Below are 25,977 nucleotides of genomic sequence, written 5' to 3' on the forward strand. Positions count from 1 at the left end.
CTGTTTCTATCGCAATCAGTAAGCGTAAAAGAAAGCTACTGTACAGACAGAGGAATTTGTATTTATACTTGGCAGAACTAATTACATACTGACATAATCGTCGGTATTGCTTTCGTTTTCCAAAAGTTATAAATGTTTCGATTTCAGAAAAAGAAGCACTGTATTTGGCCAACATGTCAGGTCCTTACGTACTGGTTGTATCGAGTAAGATGTGGAGACGGCGGTTTGAAAGCGGACAGAAGAAGTGCGAGGAAGGGCGTCCCTTACTTGAGGGATCGCTACCTGGCGGAGGGGCAAGTGTGGCGAATGTCCGGCGTGGCAAATGTCCGGCATTCGCACAACAGGTCGGCTCACCAGACTGATGTACAGATTTGCAGTTAGGGTGAGTGGGACAACCACGGGAGTGCTCCTGCACCACAGACCATAAGGCGAGAGGTAGGTCCAATGTGTCTAGCACACAGACAGGTTGGCTGCAGGTCCTCAACTGGCCTCCTTCTAACCAACACAAGGTCATCACTACAACCGGGTCAGAACCAGTTTTCATGAGAAAACACAACAGACCTCCACCCCGCTCTCCAGTGACTTACGTGAAACCTCAAATGGCAGTGGTTTGGGTCTTGTTTACAGCTGTGCTTGCAGAAACCAATTTGTGACAGTTCCTTGTGTCACTGTGGTGCAGGTTGCTGCTCAAATTACTGCTGCAGATGTAATACGATGCGCCAGAGCTGTACGCCGAACACGATAGCGCCACATGGGCATCCGGAGCCTGGTCTTCTAACGTTCTCGTGACCACCACTGCCAGCAATCATGTACTCTGATAAGACAAAACGTTATGACTACTGCCCACCGCGAGGTTGGATGTCGCCTACTGGCGTTGCGGGAACGTAACACGGTAAGAAAGGTACAGGGTGATTATAATTAAAGTTAAATTTTCAAACCGCTGTAGAAATAACACCACTGGTCAGAATGACGGCAAGTTGCAACGGAATATTATCGGAGAAGGGGGAAAACGCACGGCAGAAGAAAAATAAATAGTTACAAAATGTAGCAACAGATGGCTCTGTAAGCATCATAATTTAATAGTGGTCGACTACAAATGACAAATAAATCATACAACAATACCTAAGGTGTACGTTTGATGTTAACCCTTGAATGCTACCCAAGAATTTTTTATGATCACTGCTACCCATTCGGCGATTCGACGAACACCACCACTTTTCATGTGTATAAACAACAATAACAGCAGTTTATGTAAATTTGAGCCTTGGAAAAACGAGGACTAGTATGGGGATATAGGTAAAAATTTATTTCAGAAGTAGGTTTGGTCCGATGTTTATTAATGTAAGAGCAAACAATTAAATTCCTTCTGTTTTTTGGGCAACAATCACTTGAAAATCTGTAAGAAAACAATATAACTATGTAACAATAAGCATTACAATAGATTCCACTGTAACAATCAGAGTAATATTGTAAGAATAAAAGTAACACATTACTATACAGAGATTTAGAAACAAAAAGAAATACCTATTCTTCAGGGGCTCCTCACCATGCATGTTCGTGAACTGAAGACTAGTAAATAAAGTTCGAAGCTTACGTAGACTACTAATCACTCGAAGCATAGCTCTAGGCAGCGGTTCTGTGGCTCAGTACAGCAAACATCCTTGCATATTCGTCGCATCGACGAAGGGTACCATACAAGGGTTAAGTAAACTGTACTACTCAGTGTGCATGGGTGTACAGGTGTGATACTGTTAGTTACGTACGCCCATCCACCACGGCATGGTCATATAACATCGGTCTTTAGTTGTTCTGATGCCAGAAACTGAATAAAAAGCATCAATTAAAATCAAATTCTATTATTAATTTCCGTGGAACTGGCGGAAAAGCCGGCCGGTGTGGCCTTGCGGTTCTCGGCGCTTCAGTCTGGAACTGCGCGACTGCAACGGTCGCAGGTACGAATCCTGCCTCGGGCATGGCTGTGTGTGATGTCCTTAGGTTAGTTAGGTTTAAGTAATTCTAAGTTCTATGGAACTGATGACCTCAGATGTTAAGTCCCATAGTGCTCAGAGCCATTTGAACCATTTTTGAATCTGGCGCAAAACATGTTAAATATTCTGTTCACCGTTTTCTTCAACAAGCTGAAATCGAAAACAGCATGTTCCACAACTGATCGACGTGTTTCCGGAGTGACGTTCAGAATGTGTTGTTTGCCGTCAATGCAGCAATGTTTGCAATCGGAACGCTGAACACGTCTTTCAGATGGCCCCACAGCCAGAAGTCACACGGATTAAGATAAGGTGATCGGGATAATTCTAGCATTTCCGAAATAGCGCTTCAGCAGCTGCTTAACTGGATTTGAAATGTGCGGAGGTGCGCCATCTTGCATAAAAATGATCCCATCCACACATCCACGCTGTTGAAGAGCGGGAATGACGTGGTTCCGCAAAAAGACACTCATAGCGCTTACCAGTGATGGTACAGGTAACAGGACCGGAAGCACCTGTCTCTTCGAAAAAATGTGGCCCTATGGTAAATGATGCCGTAAACCCGCACCACACACTGATCTTTTCAGGATGAAGTGGTACTGGTTGATTTACGTGTGGATTTTCCGTTGCCCATATTTCACAGTTCTGTGTACTGACATGTCCTGTCAGATGGAAGAGGGCTTCCTCTATTCACAAAATCTTCCACGGCCAATCATTTTCCACTTAAATGCGGGCAAGAAATTCTAAAGCAAAGGTCTCTCTTGCTGGCAGGTCAACAGGAAGCAACTCGTGCACATGAGTAATTTTGAATGGATGTCAAAGAAGGTTGCTTCGTAGAATTATCCGCTGTTCGGGACCGAGCGAGGTGGCTCAGTGGTTAGCACACTGGACTCGCATTCGGGAGGACGACAGTTCAATCCCGCGTCCGGCCATCCTGATTTAGGTTTTCCGTGATTTCCCTGGATCACTTCAGGCAAATGCCGGAATGGTTCCTTTGAAAGGGAACGGCCGACTTCCTTCCCTAATCCGAGCTTGTGCTCCATCTCTAATGACCTCGTTGTCGACGGGACGTTACACACTAAGTCCTCCTCCTCCGATGTTCGGACAATGCTCCGAGCATTACATGTTTGCACACTTCCACTCGTCTTCTCCTGCACTGCTATGGCCACTGCTTCCACTTATGTCGAATCAATTCGTTTCCTCCCTCTACCAGGTTGCACACCAAAAGAACCCGTCTTTTCGAATTTCCGAATCATTTTCTCCAGACCACGGCAGTCATCGGACCAACGCCTTTGTTCAAACCCTTCAATGTCCGGAACTTCTGCAGAGCGACATGTGGACAATCTTCAGTCTCGTAATACAGCTTTGCAAACAGAGCGCGATCCTGCATTGAGACAGTCATGGCGAACGTTGCAGACGCGAAAGGAGGAAAAGCCGTGTACCCGGCGTGTTTATGCCAACTTCATCTACATCTACATCTACATCCATACTCCGCAAGCCACCTGACGGTGTGTGGCGGAGGGAATGGATAAAAAAGAAGGTTGTTTCGTAGGATTCAACAGGTCTTGCGCATGACAGGTGTTTTCATTAACGTATTCTGACACACACAGCGCCATCTATTGAGCAATTTTCACACTATTTTTCTTCTTCTCCCGTACGTTTTCCCCCTTCTCGGATAATATTCCGTTGCAATTTGACGTCATTCTGATCAGTGGTGTTATTTCTACAGCGTTTTGAAAGTTTAACTTTAATTATAATCACTCTGTATATTAGTGGATCACAGACGGATGGGGAATGGTTCAAAATGGCTCTGAGCACTATGGGACTTAACATCTGTGGTCATCAGTCCCCTAGAACTTAGAAATACTTAAACCTAACTAACCTAAGGACATCACACACATCCATGCCCGAGGCAGGATTCGAACCTGCGACTATAGCAGTCGCGCGGTTCCGGACTAAGCGCCTAGAACCACTAGACCACCGCGGCCAGCACGGATGGGGAATCATTCTAACGACGACAAGGGCCGCAAATGGGAATATATACTGACGTGAGCGACTATGACAAAGGCGATATTGTTGTTACCCACATACTGTGAACATTTTACCAAACTGTTTAACATGTTCCGTGTATCTCCGGTTTTCGTTGTATTACCAGCAGTACTGGAGAACGTTGCCCTTGCACAAAGATAGCGATTACGATTAATGTACGATGTGGCATCACCTCATTTTCCACGGTTCGTACGATAGTAGCTCAATGCGACGTGTCTTTTGCGACATGGCCCGGTAGCATGATCTTCCAGTTCACTGGACCTGAAGGGATATTCGGAGTCATTGGCATACGCCTGACCCATCGACAACGTGCAGATGACTGAGAAGCGAGTAACAAAAGCATGCAACGCAAATCGATAGGAGCAAGGTGTTTTTGAAATAATGTGTGATCCATTGTCAAGGAGACTGCAGGGTATCTCAAAATGTGTTGTAACCACATGCAGCGCTGCCTATAGTGTCTAGTGTCCATTTCTCAATAGGAATTGGTTTCTGGACATGTAATTTTAGGAACTTTGGTTCTACTTTTGAGCAAATCTACCTCCTGTACGAATATGTGACACGTGTATTTAAACTCCCTGTGTACTCTTCCAGCTCATCCGACCACTAAGAGAACGAGTTTTCCGTGCTGCTCCATTCTTTACATTAGTGGACTCAAAAAGTTAGTACGATCCCAAGAGCTCTGAGGAAGAAATAGTTGGGAAATGCTTCAGCGATCGTATAGCAGCTTTACAAGCTAATTCCATTCCTTCGAACTTGAAAGCAAAAACCGCATGGTGCTTGGGCAGTGTATTCGTGATGGAGTACAACCAACACTAGGGGGTTAGAGAGGACTCCCTGGTGATTACACGGGGTAAGCCACCTAAAAATTGCACCGCAAATATTGCGGAAATGGAAAGGGCTATTGATGTGCGGTTTTCACAGAATGGGCTGGTAGTAAGTGGCTCGTATTGCTAGCCAGTTAACGGATTGTAATAATACTTGGAAATTGTATTACTTGCGCAAACACACGTTTTCAAATGGAACAATGCCTATTGACATTAACAAACTAAAAGTTGGGTAAATTAGAATGTCAGTTTTGTTAGTTGCAGGATTCTAGTGTGAGCCGTTTATGAGGTATCGTATTTTTAAAAGTTCACGTGTATAATAACAGTGGTAGCACACACTAAAGAACAACACAAGTTCATACACTAGTTACTTTGATTCATTAACAAGACGACTGACCATCACAGGTTGCGATCAAAAGGACTACCGGCTGTGGCAATACATGATTCCGGTCTGGTATGGAATGACTTCTGCACACGTGCTACCATTTCAACAGAGATGTCCAAGCAGGTTGCAGTAATAAATCGTTGCATATCATCGGGTGTAGTTAGTATGTCGGTGTGGACACTGTATGTCAGCTTTCCCCACAGAAAAAGTCTACAGGGTGAAAAGTATTTAAACCGACAAACTCTGGGAGGGTGTAGGGGACATCAAAACAAATATTTTTCCCTAATGTCATTTTTTCTCATGAGGATTATTTGAACCGGTGGGGGCCGTATTACGCTCTTCGGTTATTAGAGGCCGTATTACGCTCTTCAGTTGTAGGCAAGTGATGTCCACCAGTGTGGTAGTGCGTTGTCTCTGTTTATTAATGGAGCGATACACCTGGAGTGAATACACTGATATGGTTGGTGTGTACTACGTAGCACACCACAACAGACGAGCTCCACAGCGAGTTTATCGACAACAATATCCTAATCGCCGTATCCCGCATCATACGACCTTTGCTGCTGTGTACCAACGTCTGCGTGAGACCGGGTCATTTAGCAGATTACCTGGACAGGGACGCCGTCCCACGGTAAGAACGCTGCAATTTGAGGGAGCTGTCTTGCAGCATGTGGAACGGGATCCGTCAATCAGCACTCGTGCAATTGCACGTCACATGGGGACGAATCAGACGAATGTAAGAACAGTCCTTCGAGAGTAGTTGTTACTTCCATTTCACTTACAGCGTATCCACAACCTGGAACCAGTTGATTATCCACACAGAGCACTGCCAGAATTGCTGGAAGTCGTCCCGCTCCCTACAAGACAACGCATGTGGTTCCAACATGACGGGGAGCCGGCACATTTCAGTCGTCGTGTGCGTCGATTCCTGGACCTACGGTTCCCAGAAACGTGGATTGGCTGAGGTGGCCCGGTAACATGGCCTGCTCGATCCCCAGATGTGTCCCCTCTGGACTTTTTTGTGTGGAGAGAGATGCGCAACCTTGTTTATGCAACTCCTATTGCATCAGAAGAAGCAATGGTTTCATTATTAATAGAACAGGCACTGAAATAAATCTTTTCTCTCAAATTTACGATATAAATAAGCTATCGTAGCTCTGTAATATTTAACATGATAAGGAAAAGAGATAATATTGAGTATTTCAACTCTTAGACGTCTAACGATTGATTTTGATATATTAATTATATAGAAACACTTGTTCTAGATCGATTATTGCACTCAGGTATGAATTTACAATGCATAACAGCATCTGAATAATGATGAATATACCTTTGGTACAATTTTCACCTGACTGAACTTAACACAAAAGTTATTCTGAATAAGTGAGAAGCGTTTACACTTCCAAGCTCTATCAACTGTCAGTGGCTGCTACGATTCTGCGCTATCCGTTCTGCTGCATTGATCAGCGGTGACGTGCTCTGTAATTCCACATAAGGATGTAGACTTTCGCGGCCGTTGTCGATGGTATTAATAAAATTTCTCGGGTTCTGGTGTACAGGATAATATCTGTGGTGAATTATTCTTTTCTCCACCAACATCTTAGCGCGATAAGTTAGGACTGTAGAACTAACAGGAAACGTTTCCGGTACGTAAATTTAATACAGGATGCAGAATCAACGATTTTAGTGGTTTTCTATGATATATTTATTCTCTGCTCACTATCACAATCTGTAGATTTTTGCGACCAAAACCTCATTCCACAAAATCTCCCCCCAGTCCCACTGCCACCTCTCCGCATGCTATCCTTTCTCAGTTCAAGAGAGTTACATTATGCTACGAGCATTTATTAGTTTTCTAATATGGTTGAAGATGCTTTCGTGTGTGAATTTTGTTGACATATGCCTCAGGAACTCATATACGGTCAAAAAGTATAACCTTAGACCGAAAACTTTGATTATCAGTTCCTATTGTAGCTCTTCCTTTAGTTTTGCACCTGCTATTACTGTACTATTAACAGATCGAAACAAAAAGACTTTTTCTGTACTTCAGATAAGAAATTAAGGAGATCCGACCTGAGTAATATGAAAGAACCGGAGGTTGTTGTGAGTTTCAGATGAAGTATTACGCGACACTCGACTGAAACAATCACAAGGAATACAGTAGAACATGAATGGTTACCTCTGAGATAATGAAAGCAGCAGATTACCAAATAAGTAAAATGACAAGTCCTAATCCTTGGATAACACGGGAAATATTGTATTTATTTGGCGAAAGTAGAAACTATGAAAATACAGCAAATAAAACAGCTGGAAGGAAAGATAGACGTCGAAAAACTGAGATTGGCAGAAAGTGAAAAATGGTTTATCTGTAATGGGTGGAAGACAAATGGAAAGGTGTATAAGCATGTATATCTTGGGGAAAGATAGATACCGCTTATGGAGGATTAAAGAGACCTTTGTAGAAAAGGAGCGCAACTGAATTAATATGAAGAGCGCAGACAGCATCCCAATACTAAGTAAAGACGGGAAAGCTGAAACGTGGAAGGAATACACTAATAAGCAAAAACATTACCACCTGCTTAATAGCTTGTTTGTCCGTCTTTGGAACGAAATACATCACTAATTCTGCGTATCAGGAATCCGACAGTTTGTTGGTAGGTTTGTGAAGGTATGTGGCATTAGATGTCTACGCACAGGTTATATAATTCGCGTAAATGAGGGGCCACTGATTTGTGGTAGCGCGCTATTGCTATGGGTTCTGTAAGATTTACGTCAGGCGAATTCGGTCCCCGAGACATCAACGTGAGTTCTCTATTATGCTCCTCAAACCACTGTAACACGGTTCTGGCTCCGAGATAGGGATAATTATACAGCTGAAAGATGACATCACCGTCGAGGAAGACATCAAGCATGAAGGAATGTAGGTACTTTGCAGTTGTCAGAGTGTCTTCGATTACTACTGCAGGTTCCATGCAAGCGCAGGAGATTGCCTGCCATAGCATAATACTACTCCCACCAGCCTGCGTCCACGGCGTACTGCACGTTTGGAGCCGTCGTTCGCCTCGATGACGGCGTTTGTGGAGACAACCATAGACCTAGTGTAGCAAAAATGTAATGTGTTTCACCCGAAGTCCGGCACGTTTCCATTGATTGACGGTCGAATCCCGGAGATCCCGTGCCCACTGCAGACGTAATTGACGGTGTCGCTGGGTCAACATGTGAACATGTAGGGGCCGACCTGCTGCGGAGCCCGATGTTTAACAGTGTACGATGAACAGTGTGCTCCAAAACATTAATGGGTGCACCAGCATTGTGTCCTTCCAGAAGAATTGCCACAGATCGCCAGCTATCCTGCTTTATAGAGCAGACCAGCCTCCGAACCCCATGTTCAGCCATTTAGCGCCTAGTGGTAGTTCCAATGTCTTTCTAGCTCTTTCCGTAGATGCTCAGGACAGTAGCTCGTGAACATTCGACCAGCTTCACTGTTTTCTGGATACTCGTTCACTGGCGGCATCCAACGTCGCGGGGAGCGGTGGTCGTAATGTTCTGGCTTATCACAGTATATAGAGGGGTTCTACAAGGAAATTTTTAGTAACTTCCCATTGAACCAAACTGCTGAGGTCATCCGACCCTAGGCTTACACACTACTTAATCGAACTTAAACTAAGTTAACGCTAAGACGACGACACACACACCCATCCCCGAGGGAGGACTAGAGCCTCCGACGGGCGGAGCCGCGTGAACCGTGGCAAGGCGCCATAGACCCCGCTGCTAACACGCGCGGCGTCTACGGGGGAAATGAACTTCATAATAGTAGAAGAAATAATATCGCGTATTTCAATTCTGAAACGTCTAACGATTGATTTTGCTATATACATTATATAGAAACACTTGTTCTAGAACGATTATTGCACTCGCGTATGAATTTACTATTCATTACAGCATCTGAATAATGACGAGAGAGAGAGAGAGAGAGAGAGAGAGAGAGAGTGGAAAATCTGTCAGAACAAGGCCCGTTGAGTAGACGACATTATTTCAGAATTATTGAGATCCTTGCAAAGCTACGTGGCAAAACTATTTCACCTGGTGTGCAAGACGTATGAAACAGATGATACACTCTCAGACTTCAGGAAAAATGTAATAATTCCCTATCCAAAGAAAGCAGGTGCAGACAGGAGTGAATATTACCGAACTATCAAATTAATAAATCATGACTGAAAATACTGACATAAATTCTTTACACAAGAATGGAAAAATTGGTAGATTCCAACTTCAGAAAAATAAGCTTCGCTTCCAGACAACTGTAGGAACACGCGAGGCAATACTTACCCTTGGGCATATTTTAGAAGGCAGGTTAAAGAAAGGCAAAACTTCGTTTATAGCATTTGTAGACTTAGAGACAATGTTGACTGAAATACACACTGTAATTCTGACGGTAGCAGTAGTAAAATACAGAGAGCGATAGGTAATATACAGTTTGTACAGAAACCAAATTGTAGTTATACAAGTCGAAGGGCCTGAAGAGGGGGCAGTGTTTTAGATGGGAGAGAGACAGGTTTGTAGCCTACTCCCGATGGTATTCAACTTGTACATTTAGCAAGCAGTAAAGGAAATCGAAGAGAAATTTGGAAAAGGAATTATAGTTCAGGGAGAAGAAATAAAAACTTTGAGGTTTGCCAAACTCTGTCACGGACAGGAAAGGGCTTGAAAGAGTTGTTAAATGGAACGGTGTCCTGAAACGAGATTGTAAGATGAGCGTCAACCAAAAAATAAGAGAAGGCTAATGGAATGGATTTGATTTAAATCACGCGGTGCTTCGAGGATTAGATAATGAAATAAGACACTAAAAGTAGTAGATGAGTTTTTCTATTTGGGCAACAATATAACTAATGATGGCTGAAGAAGAAAAGATATTCAAGGCAGTCTGGCTGTAGCAAGAATAGCAGCCCTGAAAAAAGAGGACTTTCTTGTCACCCAAGTATTTTCTGAAGGTATTAGTCTCGAGTGTAGCCCTGTACGGATGTGAAATGTGGACGATAAGCAGTTCAGACAAAAAGAGAATAGAAGCTTTTGAAAGGTGGTGCTAGATAAGAATGCTGAATTTTAGATGTGTAGATCGTAAAACTAATGAGGAGGTTCTGAATCGAATTGGTGAGAAGAGAAATTGATGGCACAACTTAAAGAAAATAATAGATGGGTGGTTATGACACATTCTAAGGCATCAAGAAATTGTCAGTTTGGTATCGGAGGGAAGCGTGGAGAGTAAAATCTGTAGAGAGAGACAAAGCAACTAATACAGGAACAGGTCAAATGGATGTCGTATGCAGTAGTTGTTTGGAGATGAAGGTGCTTACACCAGATACACTAGCGTTGGAGCTGCATCAAACCAGTCTACGGACTAAATACCACAACAACAGCAACAACATGCCTCACATATGGTTGGAGACCCTCGTCTCAAAAAATACGCTGCTTAAATGTCGAATTTATCTCTATGACGACTGAACACTTTCTTTAACTTTTCTTTGCCTCGCTATTACTTGTGGATAATACTTTTTTCACTTTATTGTCGTGTGTTACCTAAGTTTTCCATGCAAAATATTGTGCAGTTGGAAGAATGAATCGTAGTACATGTTCGAAAAAATGTGTCAGTAACACAAACCTGCCGAGAAGGAGATCGGAATTAAGAGGAAAAAGGGAATGACCACCTCAATGCCTTCAGACACTCGCTAAACCACAAAGAAAGTGTACCTCTTTAAACAGCATCAGTTTTCATTGTTGTTCAGAAAGACGTGTAGAAATATTCAGAACTGAAGGAATATGCTTTTCTTATCACACTTTCCTCATATTTCCGCAATAATCCCTCACGGAAGTTCAGTTCCTCAGGTGTTCATTTTGCTTAAACACGGGACTGAATTTCTAAGCTCAAATTGCGCTTGTGTAAAAACTTTTTTTTTAGTTTTATAAATAAAATGAACACTCTTAACATTAAAAACCGATTAAGACGGGAAAAATGCTGAGGTCCCGACAAAATGCCATATAAGTTAATACTTTTTTTTAACATGAATAAGAAATAGTTGAGACCAAAAAGATTTACCTGCTTGGACGAAAAGGTGTGCAGGTCCCCTAGTCAATCAGACTGGTATTTATTTTTTATTTTATTTTTAATTTTTCATTTTAATATTCTTTGCAATGGACAAGTATATTTCGTTGTGGCCTACGTCCTGAGTAGCATCGCCGCTCCAGCAGTGGTTGTTTATTCCTGTGAAACGTGATTTGCTGACAACATGCCCACTATGCACCTGCTGTGTGTATCCAGCAGGGAGCATGTGAGATAAATCACGTGCTAACTGCTGGAGTGTCGACTCCAAGCTGGGCGCTCTCTGGCACCGGCTTCCAGCTAGCAATGACGTAAGGCCTCCTCTCCTACACTTATTCTCAGACTTTGTTCCGACACAAATTAATTTCATCTTACGATCGCCATGACTGGCTAATGGCCTCACAGACCATCTGGAAGTGCCCATCTGTATCCCGTGCAGTAATATATTGTCATTTTAATTTGTAACCAACTATTTGTTTTGAAATAATACTTTCAGATGCCCACGTCCTCACCTACCTGACCATGTTTCACCTACGCGTGTAAAAAAAAAAGTACCCTCTCTTTTTGCAATCGTAAAGTCACTGATTTTTTCTTTTCGTAGGACAAAACACAGTAAACAATGGATGCTCATTTTGCTATGCTATTCCCTGAGGACAGTCAATGCCAAAAAACGTCACTTTCTGAATTCGGTGATGAGCGCGTCGAAGTCGTTTAATTCTGTGTCGAAATCAGTGAATTCTGTGTTAAAATCATTTCAAGTTTTTTTAAAAGGAACTGCTGCAAATTTATTTTTATTGCTAATTGACAGAGGAACTGGGAAAACCTCTACATTATTACATGTCAGACAGTGTCACACAGATAACTTTGTTGCAGTCAATGATGATGGGTGTACGGCGCTGCAAATGGACATCGCTAAGAGCTCGTAAGATCGCGTATATGTAAGCGACGACGAAGAATATGAAAATGAAATCAACATTGCAGGTTCTGTCACTTCTACAACAGAAATTTTGAACTGCATCAAATGCACAGCTATTTAGACGCGCATTCGAATCACAAAACGAATAACACGGTGGACGATATCGAACAATTTGCTTCACGTTTGAGGCTGAAAAATACGCATCAAAAAGCAATAAAAAATTAAAAAAGATGATATTAAGGCGGATATAATGAGCACACCAGTGCACCCAAAGAGGACATTCCTAGCTAAATAAATTCACTAGTACCAAAAATAGACCTTAATTTGATGAAGAAATTTCTGAGAATGTACATTTTGAGCACAGCATTGTACGGAAGTGAATTGGGACTGTGGAGAAACTGCAAAGCAAGAAAATCGAAGCGTTTGAAATATGGTGTTTTCGAAGAAAGGTGAAAATTAGGTGGAGCGATAAGACAAAAAATGAGTCAATTTTCCACAGATTCGGCGAAGAAAGTAATATGTAGAAGACACTGAGACGAGGAAGGAACAATATTACAGGACATGGGTTAAGATATCTCAGAATAACTTCCAGAGTACTAGAATGATCTGCGGAACGTAAAATGTATAAGGGAACACTGAGATTGGAATACTTGTATATCCGACGAATAATTAAGGACTTTTGGTTTAAGTATAACTCTGAGATGAAGAAATTCGCACAGAAAAATTAGTGTTTGTCGGCTCCATCAAACCAATCAGTAGACTGATGATTCACAAAAGGAAGGCATAAAAAATTCAATAAACATTAGGTTCAGAAGAAACTTCAGTAAATAGTTCCCATGAAATCATTACTTTAAAGACCAAAATGGAAAAATATGATATAATAACAAAGAAAACTATGACATTTCAGCAAAATACTTTGAAAATTTACTAAATTATGAAGCCAAAACTCAAGATTTAAATTTACGCAGGGAAACGCTCAGTACCCAGACATAGATCTCCTAACTTATGGGAAATCATCAGATCTCTCAAAAACAATAAAGCACCTGGGGAGGATTCTATAAACTGAAAACTGTAAATATTCAAATAACAAATTCCTGAACAAGTTAACCGAAACCACCCAAAATAATTGGCTAGCAGAAGACATTCCTGAAGGCTGGAAGACGGCCTGATGCACCCACTGCACAAAGCAGGTGATAAAACTTACGTGAATAACTGCAAAGGCTTTTCTCTCCTATGAATTACTTACAAAATCTTATAAAATCCATCGTTAGCTAGTGTGGCACAACAACCCGACTCTCATATTGATGAATATCAGTGTGGTGTAAGAAAGAATAGACCATGTTCAGAGCAGATTGTCAACATAAATTTGCCGGCCGGTGTGGCCGAGCGGTTCTAGGCGCTTCAGTCTGGAACCGCGAGACCGCTACGGTCGCAGGTTCGAATCCTGCCTCGGGCATGGATGTGTGTGATGTCCTTAGGTTAGTTAGGTTTAAGTAGTTCTAAGTTCTAGGGGACTGATGACCTCAGATGTTTAGTCCCATAGTGCTCAGAGCCATTTGAACCATTTTTTTTTCAACATAAATTTAGTAATAACGTATCTGAAAATAAGATCTAAAACTTTTGTAATCACATTTTTTGACTTCAGGAAAGCCAATGACTCAGTTGGTAGGACGTCACTGTTTGAAATAATCAACGAACTAGGTTTAGACAGCAAACCCACAGCTCTTATTAAGCAAACACTAACAAAATCTAAATCTAAAGTGAAATCTCGGAAAGTTTTGAGATCAGAACTGGAGTGAGGCAGGGAGATGATCTGCTCTTTCTGTTCTAGAAAAAGTCATAAGGGAATGGAGAATGGCATTAGGTGAAAACCAAACCAATGAGGAAGTTAGATTAGGTTACGAAAGAGACAACCCAGAGACTGTGTGGAGTTTGCTTATGACCTAGCTTCTTTTTGTAGACTTTGTGGAAATAGCTAGGAGACAAACAGAATATCTCAAAGAACGAGTTGAAAAAGCAGGTTTACAAATCTCCTTTGAGAAAACAAAATTTATGACAAACATAAAGTTGGCCTCAAACATATGGAAAAAATGAGAAAACTAAGAAGTTCAAGTATCTAGGAGAAGAAACTGAACAAGACATTTCGGAGAAAGAAGCGCTGCAATTAAAGCAGGTGTTAATAAGATGAAAAGAGCATACTACCTCTCGAAGGATGAGTATAACAAGAAATCAGCATCCACCAATGCTAAACTTACACATTATTCAACAGTAATTCGCCCTGAGGTACTTTACACAACACAATGTCTTGACTCTGAACAAAAAGGTGATGATGGAAGCACTGAAAATCACACGAAGAAATATACTAAGGAAAATTTTGATACCAGTTAAAGAGCAAGCACATCTAAATTTGCTTCAGTATTCTGCAAACAACCTTGCAGTGTGTGGCGGAGGATACTTTGTGTATCACTGCCACTTCCCCCTCCCTCGCTTTTGTGTTCCAGTCCCAAATAATTTGCTGGAAGAATGATTGCCGGTAAGCCTCGGTATAGGCTCGAATCTCCGTAACAATTTCGTGCATTTTAAATGAACCTGTAACGAAATGCATCGCTCTTTTTGGGATCATTTATATTTTCTCTATCAGTCAAGTCTAGTACGGATCCTATACTAAAAGAGTGTTTTATAAGCTACTTCCTTTCTTGATGGCCTGCATATCCCGAGGATTCTTCCAATTAATCTGTCTGGCATTTGTCTTGCACGTGATTAATTTTATGTGGTTGTTCCATTCCAAATCACTCCGTAGGCTTACTCATAGGCATTTTATGGATGCCACTGCTTCCACTGATAGTTCTGCAGATTTATAATCATACAGTAAACGATCTTTCTGTCTAATAACTCGCAATACGATGCGATGATGTACCAAATGTAGATCCTCCACATGTCTTCCTGCATTTCGCTACAATGTTATCTACGTATATAGTGAGAAGCAATGGTCCTATAACACTCCCTTAACGTCTGAAGACTTCTCTCCGTTGAGAATCACATGCTGTGTTGTGTTTGCTAGAAATTCTTCAGTGCAGTGACACAGCTGGTCTGATATTCCGTACGCTCATTACGCGACAGTGCGGAACTGTATGGAAATGGGATCTACTGGGCGCCTGTATCTACTGCTTTCTGGGTGTAGTGGACGAACAGAGCGAGCTGCGTGTCAGATCATTGTTTTCGGAACTCATCTTGGTTTCTGCCTCTAGAAATATCATAGTACGTGAGCATAAAACATGTTCAAGTATTCTACAACGCCGACGTCACAAATATAGGTTTGTGCCTCGGTTCGACGAGTCTTCTTGAATACGGGAATGCCGCCGGACTGGCAGAGCGGTTCTAGGCGCTTCAGTCTGGAACCGTGCGACCGCTAGGGTCGCTGGTTCTAATCCTGCCTCGGGCATAGATGTGTGTGATGTCTTTAGGTTAATTAGGTTTAAGTAGTTCTAAGTTCTAGGGGATTGATGACCTCCGATGTTAACTCTCATAGCGCTCAGAACCAGTTGAACCATTTGAATACGGGAATCACCTGTGCTTTTTTTCCAATCATCAAGAACATTTCGATCCTCCAAAGACGTACGGTAGACTGCTGCTAAAAGAGTTGCAAGTTGTTTCGGATACTCTATGTAGAATTGTATTGGCATCCCGTCAGGTCCAGTGGCTTTCCCTCTGTTGAACTATTTCAGTTGATCTTCTATCCCGTTATTGTCACTTATTTCGCTATCAGCCATTTTCTCGTTTGTGCGTAGCCCGGCAGCCTCGTCCAGCGGCTAAGCCCCGTTCAAGGTCACCCGCCTAGCGTGCAACCAAGAGCGGCACAGCCACCAAAACAAAAAGTGAATGGATTTTTTTAATTAAAAAAGTGAGGGAGATAAGGAAAAGAGATAAGGAAAGGACAGAACACAGTTTATTGTCTATAATAAATCAAACAATCACCGTTGATCTTTATTTTACAATTGCCTTTCCCGACTTTAGCCCATATAAACAGGTACTCATCAGCATTTAATTTCTTCTTCCTTCTCATAGTCAAAACAAATGGCATGCTCGGAACAAGAGTACCGTAAGGCTGTTTAGCCAACAGTCCTGTAGTCTCAGCGATACTTCATGTCTTCCAAGCCAAAATGTTAGCATCTGGAAATGCTTCAAGGCCACCATAATCGGCTTGATTGCCCCATACAACAGTAAGTGTCAGCCAGGTACTACCTCCAAACACTGCTTGTACATCACAGGTAAAGTTGAGATGCAGTCCAAGAAAAACATTTGGACCTCCAATCAATGCAGCCTTCCTCAGTAAAACAGCTTTGGAAAAAAAAAAGTTTAGCATTTCGGTTTTCTTCTGCGTTGTCCTTCATTTCCCTGCCATTATGGCCACAAAGTGTATGGTTTTGGCCCGTTTACTGATTTATACAGAGAACGTCACGATAGCGAACGTTATACACTTTTTTTTGCTTGTGCCGTGGGTCCCATGGAGACGCAGGGTCGGCATGGTTAATCAGATGTGGCAATGGTAGTTTAAGGGGTGGCCGGATGCCCTTCCTACCGCCACCCCGTACCCCTCGGAAAGGAATTAGTGTACCCCAACTGTCTTGCGACTAGTGGAATCGATGGAATAGTGCGAAAGCGTTCAGATGCCTGCGAGCCGTGTAACTGAGGCGGAACGTGGGGACCAGCCCGGTATTCACGTAGGGGGATGTGGAAAACCGCCTATAAACCATATCGAGGCTGGCTGGCACACCGGCCTTCGTCGTTAATCCGCAGGGTGGATTCGATCCGGGGCCGACGCGCCTACCCGAGTCCAGGAAGCAGCGCGTTAGCGCTCTCGGCTAACCTGGAAGGTCGATAGTGAACTTTATAAAAACATTGAAAAAATTACAGACATCATTAGGAAAAGAAGGGTAGCTTTCTACAACCAAATACAAAGGATGAATCCCAACAGACTGACACAAAGACTGTTCAGTTACTTTGGTAAATTAAAAATGAAAAACATATGCTGCAAAGAAGTTCGAAGAGAGATGGATGAACTACAAATCAATCCACAAGATATCGAGGTACGACTACCACTCAGAAAGAAATATACAGGACTCCAAAGGCTTCCACGAAAGACCCAAGACAACTGGGGCCACTTGAACAGATGACAGAAGAGAGAAACATCGAGAAATGGTGGGAGAAATGTGGAAGATAAGAAATGAGAAACAGTAGAAGTAAGAGTAATCCATAGCGACTCGTGCGTAAAAGACGAAGAAGAAACATAAGTACCAATAAGAGTCAATTTTAGAAGGAAATGGTATCACCGTGCTGTAATAAATACGACATGATAGAAGATATTGTTACTTCTGAGTATGTTTTAACACGAAATTATTTTAAGAGAAAAAAATATTTCGGTTCCCTCATTTCCAAGTTAAGCGTTTCCTACATCTATCTATATCCATACTCCGCAAGCCACCTGACGGTGTGTGGCGGAGGGTAGCTTGAGTACCTCTTTCGGTTCTCCCTTCCATTCCAGTCTCGTATTGTTCGTGGAAAGAAGGAGTGTCGGTATACCTCTGTGTGGGCTCTAATCTCTCTGATTTTTTCCTCATGGTCTCTTCGCGAGATAATACGTAGGAGGGAGCAATATACTGCTTGACTCTTCGGTGAAGGTATGTTCTCGAAACTTCAACAAAAGCCCGTACCGAGCTACTGAGCTGCAGAGTCTTCCGCTGGAGTTTATCTACCATCCCCGTAACGCTTTCGCGATTATTAAATGATCCTGTAACGAAGCGCGCTGCTCTCCGTTGGATCTTCTCTATCTCTTCTATCGACCCTATCTGTTACGGATCCCACACTGCTGAGCAGTATTCAAGCAGTGGGCTAACAAGCTTACTGTAACCTACTTCCTTTGTTTTCGGATTGCATTTCCTTAGGATTCTTCCAATGAATCTCAGTCTGGTATCTGCTTTACCGACGATCAACTTTATATGATAATTCCATTTTAAATCACTCGTAATGCGTACTCCCAGATAATTTATGGAATTAACTGCTTCCAGTTGCTAACCTGCTATATTGTAGCTAAATGATAAGGGATCTATCTTTCTGTGTATTTGCAGCACGTTGCACTTGTCTACATTGAGATTCAATTGCCATTCCCTGCATCATGCATTTCAGTACAATTTCCCATTGTTACAACCTCTCTATATACCACAGCATCACCCGCAAAAGCCTCAGTGAACTTCCGATGTCATCCACAAGGTCATTTATGTATATTGTGAATAGCAACGGTGTGTGTTAGGAAGTATCAACTACATTTGAGACTAGGACTACGGACGCCCTCAGTCGTACGTCTCGAGACATTTACGGAGTTCGCCGAGCTTTAGAAATGCAGCACTGAAGCGACAAAGTTTGCAGTACATCTCCGAAAGTGAAACGACTGAAACGCAGGCGCGGTAGGTATTAACTTCAGTGCAAACAGTTTGGTGTAACGAGTGACGACGCGCCGGAGGCGAGGTGGGGAGGCACGTCTGACGTAAGGTTACCGACCTCGGCGGCGTCCGAAAAATTCGTGCCGCGAGGCCAGCCGGCCGACCCAATCGAAGAAGAGACCATCCAGCCGCCGAGGAGCACTGCACTTGGCCGACGTGGAAGGATCGAGAAGCGGCCACTATCCTCGGCGGATCGCATAAGTACGTGAAGAATACGGCGCCGCGGCGGGGCGAGGAGGGGCGCGCGGGGGTGGGGGCCGCCGGCGGGGGCGGCGGCGTCGTCTGGCGTCTGGCGTCTGGCGGCGGCGGCGGCGGCGGCGGCGGAGGCGGCGGCGGCGGCGGCAGTCTCCGGCCGGACTCGCGCCCGCACGCATGGCCCGCAGCTGACGGCGGCCGCCGGCATGCAGCGCAGCGTCGCCTCCGCCTCCGCGGCCCCCCACTAGCGGCTGCGGCGCAGCTCCCGAGCGCACTCTCAGCGGCCATGCGGTGGCGCGTGCACGCCTTGCTGCTGGCGGCGCTGTGGCTGGCGGCGAGCGGTGCAGCGCGACCGCGGCCGCGGGCGCACCACCGCCGGCCGCACGTCCCGCCGCTCGCAGCCGTCACCACCACGGCGGGCGTCGACGACGCGAGCCGCATCGAGGCCATCAAGAAGCAGATCCTCTCCAAGCTGGGCTTGCGCTCCAAGCCCAACGTCACCTCGGCGCTTCCGCGGGCCGTCGCTCTGGACACCCTGGAGCGCGCCGGCGGAGACGCCCGCCGCTCCACCGCCGCAGACATGCCGCGCCAGCGCTCGGCCGAGACCGTGCCCGACGACTTCTACGGCCGCACCTCCGAAATCATCACGTTCGCCGAACCAGGTAAGCACGGCCCTCGCCGCGGCTGCCGAACGCTCGCTGCCACGTCTTAGCTGTGCTTACAGTTCGAATGTGTACACGTTCTCCACGCATTCTCTTCAGAAACTTGTGGCACCGGCAGAGGAATTCGACCAGATACCGGGGGTTGACAGAGAACGAATTCACTATTTTCTGTTACGTTTACTGCTGCTTGTGTCCTTCGAAACCCAAAAACTGGAGTACATTTCGTCCAAAAATTTTGATTAGAAAAAAAAATCCAACACATCGAATTTCCTTTTGCAAAGACACATACGAAATTCGTAATAAACTGTAGTGTAAGTGGTCACACAAAAGCTTTTAAATATACTTCAATTTGTGACTCAGTTTTTGAGGGCATTCGGATATATAATGTTGTTGTGATCTTCAGTCCTGAGACTGGTTTGATGCAGCTCTCCATGTCACTCTAGCCTGTGCAAGCCTCTTCATCTCTACATACTGTAATTTCATACTGTACCGCTGCAGCCTACATCCTTCTGAATCTGCTTAGTGTATTCATCTCTTGGTCTCCCTCTACGATTTTCACCCTCCATGCTGCCCTCCAGTACTAAATTGGTATATGTATATATATAAGAGTACAAATGCTTGTTACCGATTAAGATAGTTAACTACTGACGGAATTGTCAATCTCCATACGCTGAGACAGCTACTGGAAGGGAGAAGATTCACTGCTAACGCTCTGTGCCTATCGTTGCTATAGTTGTAGTTATAAGAAATGCATTGTTGAGCTGTTTGTTGTATGCATGTTTCGTAATGTATTTTCGTGCGCTTGCCTCTACGATCCGCCCTCCTCTCCTTGGAAGTAATGAGATTTCTTAAAGAATGTATTTTTAAGTACAAAAGTTACAACTTTTTAGAGACGTGCTGCGCCTGTTACCAACAATGCGTTGCACCATGCAACTGGTACGGAACCAATACCAACAGTCAACGATTTGTTATAACCGCTTCCTGGTGGTGTAGTGCCAACTTAGAGGACAGTGAATCAGTCTTTATTTGAGTAATATAGTCTAAAATTAGAAACAAACTTGCTTTCAACTCAGAGTGAGGCTGGTAACGAGACAGACGGAGAAAATACCAGTCGCTGTTCCTGAGGTTGTAAACGTCTGCCAAATGGTAACTGCTTGCTCTTGCTAACAAATCAGGGACGTGTTTGTTCTCTTATCAGAACGTGGTATCGTCTAAGGCAAGCGGAAGCCGCTGTATGGCTTCATATTGCCTGTTTCAAGCTTAATTGGGTGAATCACGTTGAGAAACTTCTTGGGCAGATGTTTCTTACCACCAGAATAAGGATGAATATATACTGCAGGAAACGGTATATAAGAGCACAAACACAATATTCGTAAACTACCATATTACCACTAGCCATGGGTATTTGGAGACGAATACTGACATAAGGAAGACGATACTTGAAGCTCTGGTAGGTGAAAGAAGCAGTTCTCTTCTAACAATGACAACAAGTTATAATTAAACTGTTATGAGTCACATTTTCCTGTTTTATTTGCAGGTGAGATGTAGGTTGATATGGAACGAGTATCACCGCCAATGGTTCAGCGCCAAATCCTGCCTTTGTAGCTTGAGATAGTAATACTACAACAGCTGTGAGCAAAGATTCCAGTAAAAGAAATTTGTTAAGTTTAGTTGTATAAGTATCATTCGAACTGTATCACAGTTATGAAATTCCGATCAACTGTTGCTTTCAGAGAGCAAGTTTTGGGGTTTTCCAAACGCAGTTGAAATGGTACTGGACGATGCCTGGAACTTGTAGTACTGACTGGAACATCTAGCAGTCAATAATTCCGTAGAGCTCCAACCAGGAGTGCTCTTGCTAGACAGGACACTTTCTTAGGGAGAATTTCAGTTGAAAACTCGCAGAGAAACGTATGATTTTGTCCTTGTGGACATTTGACGAAAACACGAGTTGAACTCCTGTATGAGGCAGATTGTCGTCCTGTGGACTACGTAATATGATATAAACTGGTGAAACGAAAAGGTCTGGACAACGGTAAATCTTGTAGCCTGGCATTGTGCCGAGGTTTTGCAGTAGAATAAGAAACGTTGTTCGGAGCGCAATGTCTGTGGTTCGATCTCAATTCCATATTCCTTCATTAAGTTCTCTATGATTTCCCTAAATCACTCTGTGTAGAGATATGATGATTTCTCATGCGACGCCAAGCGAGTTTACGCTCTCGATCTTTGTCAAATCGAAACGACTTCTAGTTCTCTAGGTACCTCATCGTCGACTCGACATTCAGTCCTAAAAATAAATCTAACATTGTCCGTCACAGTTTATTTGTAATACTCCAAAATCATGATTCCGAATCTGTCTTGCATTGCTGAAGATTTCTATTTTATAGATGTTCGTTATATATAGAACTAAAAGCTCTTTGAAAGTAGAGAGCTATTTTCTACGATTGTCTCCAATCATCCCTAAATCACTCTGTGTAGAGATATGATGATTTCTCATGCGACGCCAAGCGAGTTTACGCTCTCGATCTTTGTCAAATCGAAACGACTTCTAGTTCTCTAGGTACCTCATCGTCGACTCGACATTCAGTCCTAAAAATAAATCTAACATTGTCCGTCACAGTTTATTTGTAATACTCCAAAATCATGATTCCGAATCTGTCTTGCATTGCTGAAGATTTCTATTTTATAGATGTTCGTTATATATAGAACTAAAAGCTCTTTGAAAGTAGAGAGCTATTTTCTACGATTGTCTCCAATCATGTAGCAATGTCACATAACTGAACTACATCTCGCCCAGTACAGACACATCTGCAAATGCAGATGTCTGCAATTAACACTCAGATCATTCAAAACATTATATTTTGCAATTTAATAAGCAATCGGCGAGTTTATCGCGCTTTCATTAACAACTAATAAATATTATTTTAATAAGTATTATATCATTTTATGTATTAATTGAAGTTCGGATAAAATACAGTGCGCTGTCTAGGTTCTAAGCATCTTCAGTGGGGACTCTTTACAGAGGATACAATATATTCGATACATATTTAATAGTTTTATAACTTTTAGCCCTTGTTGTAAAAGGACCCACTGTGACAGATGCAGGGTATAGATCTAAATACAACATGAATATGAAAGATAACCATAAGCGAGAATAAGACACAGCAGAGTGATTTCCAGCGTAACACTGTTTCATAGTATAACAGGCGGTTCATCGTTTACAAGTACAGAATTATGTCCACGTATCATTAAGATAATAGTGTGCGATCAAAGTTGTTCTAATATACGAAATATTGTTAATCTATCCTATCGCCTTTGTGCTCGCAGCCTCGAAAATGTATCTCAATTTAGTCAAGGATACGTAAAAGAAAGACCACTGAAGTTTAATGTCCCGTATGTTGGAGTACAACCTCAGAACGAGGAAAGAAATCGGTCTAATACTCTTTTCAAAAGAAAAGTCATCGCCATAAGCGATTTACGGGAACAATGCAAAACCCAAACTTGGTTCACCGGACGGGAAACTGAACGGCAGTCCACTGTCTTAACCACTGAGTCACCTCGCTCTGTTCAAGAACACAGGAAAGCCACCCGAAAGTCCAAAATTTCCGCTCATGGAGAAGGAAAATAAAGTTTCCAAATGTTACAGAATAGTCGAGAAAGCTTCAAAATGCTAATCATACTACTGAATGGTGAGAACGATGAATGAGCGTTGTGTTCTCTGACAGAACTGTTGAAACATCTGTACACAAAAAATGGCCTGTCTGCAAAGTGACTGGTGACGAGTCACACATAACAAAGATAAAATGAACCTCCAACATTGATCTTTCGTTAACGTCGATATCACCAGAGATACAGCGAAAGCTTCGTTGGACAAGGATAGGAAGGAATCAACCGTAGCTGTTTTGAATCAACCATCCCATGTCTCGAATGCATTTTAAATGTTGTCCACTGTCCCCGTCAGTCTTCTGTCGTAACTAAAATGAATATTTAACAGTGGCTTCTTAACTTACCAAATGATAAAATAACTGTATGACTTTTGTCAGTAGACCTTAAAGCGTCTGATAAGTCTTTTACATGAAACGTCAGGGTTTCGGGGCCCTAACGAGTTAACGGGATGCCTTCACTTACTCAGACTTCTTTTTCATGATATCATGTTTGGATGGATGGTAAATCACGGTCTGGAGAAGTATGTGTAGAGTAAATGGGTTAAGGGCGAAAAAGACTCAACGTTGTTTGATAAAAGGATTCGGGAAATGCTGAGGAAACAAAGAGAATGTTGCGCTCTCGGCTCAAAAGAGAACGCGCAAATGGCAACAAGCCAAAGTAAGTAGAGATTCGTGCGTCTGTAAAAACATCGATGCGTGAAGCATGCAACTACCACTGTCGTACGTTAGCAAAGGATCGAGCCGAGGACCAAGGAAATTCTGGGCCTACGTTGACCAGCCTGGTGTGGCAGTAGAAGATAACAAAAGGAAAGCTTAAGTTTTAAATTCAACTTTTAGGTAATCGTTCACGCAGAAGGATAGTACAAATAAACCGTCGTTTGAACATCGCACAGATTCCAGTATTGAGAACGTAATAATAGGCATCCCTGGCGTGGAGAAGCAAGTGAAAGAACTGAAAACAAATAAGTCGCCAGGTCCGGATGGAATCCCATCTCGGTGTTACAAAGAGTATGCTCTACGCCACTGGCCCCTTAGTTAGCTTGCATTTATCGCGAATGTAGACCAGTGCAAAGTCCCAACTGACTGAAAAAAAAACCGGTTAGTCCTGTATATAAGAAGGTTTAAAGAACTGACCCTCAGAATTACAGACCAATAACCTTAATATAGTTTGGTGCAGAATCTTTGAATGTATTCACAGTTCGAATATAATTAAGTTCCGTGAGACTGGAAAGCTTCTGTCCACAATTCAGCACCTTTTACAAAGCACCGCTCGTGCGAAACTCATCTTGCCCTTTTCTCACTGATATCCTGCAAACTGTGGATGGAGGGCAACAGGCAGATTCTATATTCCTAGACTTCCGAAAAGCGTTTGACATGGTACCTCATGCAGACTGTTAACAAAGGTACTACCATACAGTAGAGGTTCCCAGATATGGGAATGGCTCGAAGACCTCGTAAGTATTAGAACCCAGTAGGGTTTGGTCGAGGGTGAGTGTAAATCGGACACAGGAGTAACATCAGGAGTGCCCCAGGGAAGCGTCATAGGACTGTTGCTATTTTCTATGTACATAAATAACCTGGCTGACAGTATGGGCAGCAATCTGTGGGTGTTCGCTGATGACGCTGTGGTGTGCAGGAAGGTGTCGTCATTGAGTGACTGCAAGAGGATACAAGATGACTTAGACAAAATGTTTAGTTGGTGAGATGAATGGTAGCTATCTCTAAATGTAGAAAAATGTAAGTTAATATAGATGAGTAGGAAAAACAGTTTCGTAAGGTTCGAGTACAGCATTAGTAGTATGCTACTTGACACAGTCAGATCGATTAAATACCTACGTTGCGAAGCGACACTAAATGGAACGACCTTGTACGAACTGTAGTGATGAAAGCAAATGGTCGACCTCTGTTTATTCGGAGAGTTTTGGGGAAGTTTGGTTCATCTGTAAAGGAGACCGCAAATAGAACACTAGCGTTCTTGAGTACTGCTCGAGTGTTTGGGATCTGCACCAGGTCGGATTATAGGAGAACATTGAAGCAGATTCGCACCAGATCGGATTAAAGAACATCGAAGCAGTTCAAAGATGGGCTGCTAGTTTTTTACCAGTAGGTTCGACCAACACGCAAGTGTTACGGAGATGCTTTGGTAAGTCAAATGGGAATCCCAGGAGTGATGGCGACATTCTTTTCGATAAATGCTATTGAGAAAATTTGGAGACCTGTCATTTGAACTTGACTACAGAACTATCCCACTGCCGCCAAAGTACATTTCGCATGAAGTCCACGTAAATGAAACTAGAGAAATTACGGCTCTTACAGAGGCGCAGGGACAGTCGTTTCTCCTTCGCTCTATTTGTCAGCGCAATAGGAAAGGAAATACTGGTAGTGATACGAAGTATCCTCCGCCACGCATCATACGGTGGCTTGCGTAGTTTGTATGTAGCACAGATTCAATTTAAGTAATTTAAGAAGACCAAGGGAAGCATAAAGCTTGACAATCGGGTTGGGTTTGAACCCCACGACTCTCTGCCTAAACCCTCCGCTCACTGTGTCAGCACTTTCAGCGATGTGTTAGATTGAAGTGGAGCTCCAGTTATCCGGATGACTCGGGACCGGACCCGATCCGGATAATCAGACATCCGGATAATTGGATAGGTCATAAAAACAAGTCATTTCTTTAAAAAAAAAGCTAAATTTTTGCGTTC

At 43.1% G+C, this 25,977-nt stretch overlaps 1 protein-coding gene across 1 annotated transcript in view; it reads left to right on the forward strand.

Moving 5' to 3' along the window:
• The window catches only part of LOC126298316 (inhibin beta B chain-like), a 353,474-nt gene that overhangs the window by 28,744 nt on the left and 298,753 nt on the right, over window positions 1-25,977 (forward strand). The window contains exon 2 of the mRNA XM_049989612.1: window positions 18,803-19,610. Coding sequence (XP_049845569.1) covers window positions 18,803-19,610 — 808 coding nt within the window. The remainder of the gene's footprint in view (window positions 1-18,802; window positions 19,611-25,977) is intronic.

This window comes from Schistocerca gregaria, chromosome X, assembly GCF_023897955.1.
Source record: "Schistocerca gregaria isolate iqSchGreg1 chromosome X, iqSchGreg1.2, whole genome shotgun sequence".
In the NCBI taxonomy this organism is placed as follows: domain Eukaryota; kingdom Metazoa; phylum Arthropoda; class Insecta; order Orthoptera; family Acrididae; genus Schistocerca; species Schistocerca gregaria.